This window comes from Cariama cristata, unplaced genomic scaffold, assembly GCF_000690535.1.
Source record: "Cariama cristata isolate BGI_N322 unplaced genomic scaffold, ASM69053v1 scaffold24159, whole genome shotgun sequence".
In the NCBI taxonomy this organism is placed as follows: domain Eukaryota; kingdom Metazoa; phylum Chordata; class Aves; order Cariamiformes; family Cariamidae; genus Cariama; species Cariama cristata.
Window position 1 is genome coordinate 1 of NW_009636638.1, and position 276 is coordinate 276.

General features: G+C 39.1%; 1 protein-coding gene across 1 annotated transcript in view; it reads left to right on the forward strand.

Annotated features, from left to right (window-relative positions):
• The first annotated feature begins 8 nt into the window (after positions 1-8).
• The window catches only part of COQ5 (coenzyme Q5 homolog, methyltransferase (S. cerevisiae)), a 6,172-nt gene continuing 5,904 nt past the window's right edge, over positions 9-276 (forward strand). Inside the window, exon 1 of the mRNA XM_009707997.1 lies at positions 9-195. Coding sequence (XP_009706299.1) covers positions 87-195 — 109 coding nt within the window. The 5' untranslated portion in view covers positions 9-86. The remainder of the gene's footprint in view (positions 196-276) is intronic.

Consider the following 276-nt stretch of genomic DNA (forward strand, 5'->3'; position numbering starts at 1 on the left):
AGTTTTAAGTAAATTGCATCTCATTCTGGTGTGCTTTCTTTGCAGTTTACCAGGTCTTTGAAAGTGTGGCCAAGAAATATGATGTCATGAATGATTCCATGACTCTAGGGATTCATCGAGTGTGGAAGGATATCCTTGTGCATAAAATGAACCCTTCTCCAGGAACAGTTCTTCTTGATGTTGCTGGCGGAACAGGTAAATAATTTGGGTGAGTTCCAAATGATAATACCACACTGGTTTTGAACTGTTTGAGTCTGCTGAGAATTAAGTTGCATA